At 38.5% G+C, this 6,827-nt stretch overlaps 1 protein-coding gene across 2 annotated transcripts in view; it reads left to right on the forward strand.

Annotated features, from left to right (window-relative positions):
• Positions 1–6,827, forward strand: part of SARNP (SAP domain containing ribonucleoprotein) — a 56,199-nt gene that overhangs the window by 18,598 nt on the left and 30,774 nt on the right. For both annotated transcript variants that reach the window (XM_081849966.1, XM_081849967.1), the window contains exons 6-8: positions 3,052–3,125; positions 3,930–3,958; positions 4,920–4,945. In XM_081849966.1, coding sequence (XP_081706092.1) covers positions 3,052–3,125; positions 3,930–3,958; positions 4,920–4,945 — 129 coding nt within the window. The remainder of the gene's footprint in view (positions 1–3,051; positions 3,126–3,929; positions 3,959–4,919; positions 4,946–6,827) is intronic.

Raw genomic sequence — 6,827 nt, forward strand, 5'->3', positions numbered from 1 at the left:
ATGGAGGGCACAAGGAGAAGGGGACGACAGAGGACGAGATGGTTGAACAGTGTTCTCGAACCTACCAGCATGAGTTTGACCAAACTGCGGGACGCAGTGGAAGACAGGAATGCCTGGCATGCTCTGATCCATGGGGTCACGAAGAGTCGGGTACGACTAAACGACTAAACAACAAGTCTAATCTCCTGCCAATGCAGGAATACCCTACTATTGCATCACTGATAAGCAGCTTTCCCCTCTTCTGCCTAAAAACTGAAAAGGTTAGCTTTGGATTCAGTAGTTGTAGTTTGTACTGTGTCTTATTAGCCTTAATTCTCCTATGCCACATATATCTGTTGCAGTAGTCTCTATTAGCTTTATGATGTGTAGCTCTATTGCAATTAGTAAATGAATGCAGCCTGTGTTATCTTTTGGCTTGCATTGGCAAGAGAGATCACTAGACCAGTTTTGGAGAACTGATTACTTATTATTTCGCAGTGTGAGATGAAATGTATTTGCTATGCCTCCGTATCTGCCCTTCAAATTGTTCTCTTCTCATTCTGTGGCTCTTTCTCCACACTCAAGTTAGGAACCGCTTCCAACATTAAAGGAGATATGGACACGTCTGTAATTCTGTCTCTTATACAGAGTTTGGCCTTCTTCCAAGGGAGCAAAGGGTTCTGTGGATAAACCTGGCATACACTTTCTCTCTTACATCTGTTTGGCTTCCTTAATCCTTTATTTTCATCACTTTCCACTGCGCTCTCTCTAACTGAGGAAGCTGATATGAAAACACAAGTCTGTCTCCCTGCTGTTCAACTGTCACCTTCAAGATCTAATCTGCCTGTAAGCTGACCACAGCAATTGAGGACTGATGTCACAAATCATGGATTATTACTTTGGTGGGGCAAGTAACCAGAAACAATAAATAGAAAATTATCTGAAATGGAGCTGGTACTGAAAGAGTGACGTCTTCTAAACTTTGTGGGAAGCCTTCATCAAGGGATCATTAAATTATTCTACTTGCGTCTTCTCTTGCTCCCTTTGCTTTCGATTTGCAAGTCTGCCAAACTCCATTCTTTCTCAAATCCCTTGATGTTTCATGAAACTTTTAAACTTTATAATGTAAATACCTTCCAGACTCAATTGACGTACCTAATGCATCATGACCTTCTCAGAGCAACAGGGTTTTATTTTCAGCACTGCCATTAAGGGTGCTGCACTTGAACTGCTTTCAGGTCACATAAGGAATTGAGATTCTTCTCAACTTGTAGAAAACCTCACTTTAGTGAACAAGTTTACTGTTTGCAAGAATTAGCAATGGGTTGTGCTGTCCAATGAAGGGTTCGTGCATTTCTTAGGTTGACAGTAGGTTATACCATGAACTGTTTTAATTTGATTGTCCTAGATATGTTGCTGCATCTATGAAGCTTTTAGCCATTAGGAATGAAGCTATCTTCTTCTTTTTTTATAGAATATTTATTAAGGTTTTCAAGAAATAATACAATGTAAAAAATAAAAAGAAAAGATAACAAAAATACAAAAACAATTAGGAAAAAAAACACACATAGAATTTCCATTACTTATTTTCTTTTAACTTATTTTCCAGACCTCCTCATACCTCCCTTTCTTGTATTCCAATTCAAATTGTTAGTTCAGCAAATCCTCACCATTAGTTTTTTACTTATTTCTAAACCTTTTTTTTCATATCTCTTAAGCATTACAGCTGGAAACCACTTAATTTCTGTAGGAATGAAGCTATCTTCTATTCATGCAGAAATACTTTATATGTTGGGCTTTCTGCATGTTTCATACAGTTATTTATTGTAAGTAACTGTATTTCTATGTCTGATCATCTTTCATTTACGCCACAAACGAACATACGTTGAATCATGTGTTTCATGCAAAATTATTTATTTGTGAAAAGTAGCCTTTTTATGAGCCTATGACAGCAAATGTTCTTGGACTCCTGCCATGTTCTGTAAAACAATTTTGCTTTTCATTTGTAAGAGAGATTTCATTTGTAAGAGAGATTTCATTTGTAAGAGAGATTTTAAGAGAAGTTAAGTTATTTAATTATCTTATCTTAACTTCTGATGAAGTTCTGTTTTGCATGTTTCCGGATCAGCTGTGATCTGTTTGATCTGTCACTTGCTTTCTGCAGCTAGGTGGGGAAATAAGTTGCTCATTTTGTATTCATGCCGGGGCTGCTATTCCTGTGACTTCTGGGCAGAGCTTTTTCTGGTTGAAATGTGCAACATTACTGCCAACATCTATTTCAGCTGCCCTGGTTGTGTATGTGTCTGAAGCAGGTACACATATCCCTTCAGAGTAGCTAAGATAGGAGTAGCCAATACAGCACCCTTCTGATGCTGCTCAACTCCTATCAGCCCCAGCCAACATGGCGAATTTAATGGATGATGGTAGTTGTAATCCTGCAACAACTGTGGCACACCACGTTGGCGACCTCTGAGCTAAACGTTCTTCTAAATACTGATGGCTATAGCAATGGGCATGAGGTTACATACCATATATTGTGTTGGCTAATGAGAAACCGGGCTTCTGAACAGAAGCATGCTTATTGGAACAGCCATTTGCACTATTGTGTCTCTCTCTTGTTAAGCGATTGGCATTGTGTTCTTGGTAGTTTAAAATTTCGCCTACCTCAATATGCTCTTAGCAACAAAGATGGATCATTTCATATCTACCAATAGAAACATAGGTTTACTGGGTGTTTACCACTTACTCTGTGTCCATATTGTCAGAGTTGTCATAACCTCTGGCTCATTAAAACATGTTGATTGTTGCATCAGGAGAAACAGTCAGAGATTCTCAAGTACAGATAGGAAATAGAAGTTGATAGTCTCAGTGTTTGGATGTACCTGGTGGTGTCTCACCACAACAATTGCCCTGCTTCCATAGCATATTTTCTTCCAAATCTTGGAACAAGCAGAAAAGTGTAATAGATAGGTGCAGGTGGGAATATACTTATGACTACTCATAAATATGGAAAAAATGCATTGTTTTTCTATATTGCCTACCATATTTGTATTTCTTTATCTTCTACTTTAGAGAATGCAGAAACGGGCAGAGAGATTCAATGTACCTGTGAGTTTGGAGAGTAAGAAGGCTGCACGAGCAGCTCGGTAAGTCTTTATTTATTGTCATTATTTGTTTTCTGTGACTGCTTTTTAACCATTGTGCAGATCAAAGTTTATTATAGATGCATTGTGCAACGGATATGTTCTAGTTGTCTGCAGTGACTACCTTTGGAATGTGAGTTGTGGATAACCAAAAATGGCTTCATTGCTTTGTAGAGATGCTTGTTTGAACCCTGAAAACTTTGCATGGCTTAAATAGAATTTCACAGTTGTCCATACTGGTTGTATGGTTAGTTCTTTTCACATGCTTTGAAATTTTAAGACAATCCTCAAATCAGACAAATTATTATCATAAATTAAGTAATATCCCATGTTTTCACTTCTGTGCTGCTATTCATGAGCAACACAAATGGTCGTGAAAGGGATTAAAAAATGAGGAAAAGACCATACACAGGTGTGTTTAATCTTACCATCTGCTGATAAGATACCTTGCTCTTCATATCAAGAAAAGTACATTGAAGACTTGTGAAAGATCCAGAGCTTTAAACATCCGATTATTAAACAATGTGTAATGGCAAGTAATATGCTACAACGAAGAATAACCCACAATTTCCCTTTTGGACCATCTGTTCTGCTTGATTGGTGATTATCTTGTGAACAAGGCAGAAATGCTATGTAGATCCAACTTCGATTGCTGATCTGATTCAATCTAGTAGTCTAGGTATGTCGTGGCAGATTTACAAGGTAATTCGCAACTTAACTTGTATTAAAATTGTTTTCTAATCTATGTCATGGTTTAGAGACCCAAAACCTCAGAGTCCCTAACCAGGGTTTCTCTCTTCTCCACAGGTTTGGTATGCCTGCAGCTTCAACTAAAGGTATGTGATTCTTGAAGCAGTATCTCATATTTTTGCCTTCCTTTGAATGATTGTGACCATTTTTCTTCCAACCATGCTGTAAAAACAGGCTTGAAAATGAAGTTTCATTGTCTTTGTACCCTTACAAATACATTAGCAACATGGTTCCAGCCATGGTTATTCACTGGATTTTTAATCTCCTTGCAAGATCCTCTTGCTGATAAATTAATATAACTTAATATTTTTTATGGAATTACATAGTAAATCCCAGAATAACCTGGATTTGGAAATACCATGTTTTTACTAAACCACTGGAAATCCAACCCGTGGCATCATTATGAACTAAATGCAATGGATTCTGCAGGTCTCTGAAGGGCCAAAGCAAGGACCAAAAGCTGTAGATGCAAGCGACAAAATTATTATTTGTCCCAGTGCTTAACTCTGGATTAACAATTAGAATGTATGTTTGTATTTCTGTTGGAGGATAAATCATTTTAGAATTAAGGTGGTAACACATAGTACCAGCATGGACTTTCTAGAGAGTTGGTGTAGGCCACAGAACAGGGCAGACCCCTGATGGAGTAACTGGCAGATACTAAAAGTCCCACTGAGCTCAGTGAGGCTTGTACTTTGGTACCTGGATATAGGATTGCAATCTTAAGAAAGTTCACAGAGAGAAAGTTTCCTTCCCATCACATTTTGTTAAGGTGGGGCTCCCCAAGCTTCCTTGAGAAGCTTTTCGGAGATTGCAGGAAAGAGGAGAGAACAGGAAACATTTATTCTGCTAATGCCCTATTAATTTTGGAATCTAAGCCATTATATATTCTAATAAAAACTTCCACTTCAAGCATATTTTGAGTCCCTTTTGGCTTTAAGACCACTACTTTGATTCTAACCACTTTTTAAATTTACTATTTAGGCAATCGGAAGAAAGCTTGATTCAAATATGATAATTTAAAATGGTTTTTGTTCCCTATTTCAGGTCTTGTGACAGAAAGTAAGACTACAGTAAGTAGCTGCTTTGCTTACAGTTATAGCTGGCTTGGTTTTACAATGGTACTTTATTCGTTAAAACTTGCTAGTGAATCCACCTGGGGGGGGGGGGACTGACAGACAAAAACAGTATCTGAAAACTATGCTCTTTAGTGAGTGGGCGCCTCAAGACAAGCATATAATTTTTATTTGGATCCAGTTCTTTGAAATATTTTGCTTTCTTTTTTCACTTTTTGTGGTTCTTTGGTGCCTAATGGAGTAGAAGATGAGATGCATATTGTATGTCTATTGTGTTCTTTATTCCATTGCTAAAAGCAATTCTATCGTATTAGGAAATCAGGCATATTAATTGGTTTTCTTCCACGTACAACTTCAGATTCTGTTCTAGTTCAAATGTACTAAACCAGGCAAGAAGCCTTGCTGGTTTGCCCCCCCCCCCCCGCCCCATTTTTCCTTCTCCTTGGCTTCCCCATATTCATTCTTCCACAAAGTCCATATCCAACAGATCTGTCCATTTTTTTTTTGGTCCGTCAGATGAAAAACTGGTTCATTCTCTGGTTGCCTCCTCCATTAACTACTGCTAATTTGTTCTATTTGACCTTGCTTTGTCACATCTCACTGTATCTAAAAAGCTGTTGCCCAAATTCATTTCTTCACTTCTCTTTTTATTAAGTTATATGACACATCTACTCAAATCCCTTCAATCACTTCCTCCCCCCCCCCATTCTGCACCAGTGCCTTGCCATTGCCATCAAACATAACAGATTTGCCTCATCTTGTGTTTCTGCTGGCACATCTTTGCTTATGACCTTCATTGACAACAGTCAGTTCTTGAAAAGTCTTTATTTTCCTTCATGTTTCTCTTCACTTTCTCCCTTACCTCTATGCCTGGAAGTTGCTCCTTCCCACTGCCACCTCTCCACCACTACCTTCCCTCCCCTTCAAGCTTCTTTCCTCTGTGAAGCTTTTGGCTTAACCCTATAGTTGTCACTTCCAGCCAAAATGATGTCTAAGTGTGGGCATTTGTTCATATTCGTCCTCCGATAAGACATGTCTCTTCTATTGTCAAAATTTAGATTGTCAGTTCTTTGAGATAGGAGCCTGACTCCTTTTGACTTATTAATCTACAACATGGCTACACTTTTAGAACGTGTTGCTTATGTTACTTTGCAAAGCACTGTGTGCACTACTGATAATAGTATTAAGAACAAATGGCTAGTTGCCCTGCTAATTTAGGCAGTGTTTCTTGAGGATCGTTCTAGTAGAACAAATGCTAGTTTCAGTCTTCTGTTCTGCTGCTTACTTGGGAAGTACTTTGACAATATCATGAAATAGATTCCCACCTAAAGATTCCAGGGTCCCCCATAGTATAAATCTTTGCAATATATGCTCATTTAGCAACTATTAGATATTCCTCATAAAGGATGCTATGTTGCTTGAAATAGCTTTAAGGGAACTATGCAAAACTTCCCTAATGTAAATTCCTTGGCCAAATTAGGACTGAAACGGAATGTAGAGAACTTAAAAAAAAGAGAGAGAGTTTTATCACACCCACACCCAAAAAAGAAAAGTCTGTTTCAGTTATTTTTGAAACGGGCAATCAAGCAGGGGTGCAGATTGGCCTCCTTTAAAGTTGGCAACTGCAGACTTTCAACTTTATCTGCAGGGCTGCCACTACACCCCATAGCAATTTGCTAAGAGAGGAGAATGACACTGCTGCCTGTCATGTCCTTAAAAGTGCTGCTGTAGCACTTTAAAAGAATTGATCTGCAAAGCAGTGCCCAGCAAGATTCCTTCTTGCCTCCCAGTGAGAACTTTGCCAAGAGAAAGAGACGGATCCCAATTTTACAGAGAATTTCTTGCTCCTCAATATGTCACTGGGGGGGACGGGACACAA

The sequence above is a fragment of the Podarcis erhardii genome, assembly GCF_964252035.2.
Source record: "Podarcis erhardii genome assembly, chromosome: 2".
Taxonomy (NCBI): Eukaryota; Metazoa; Chordata; class Lepidosauria; order Squamata; family Lacertidae; genus Podarcis; species Podarcis erhardii.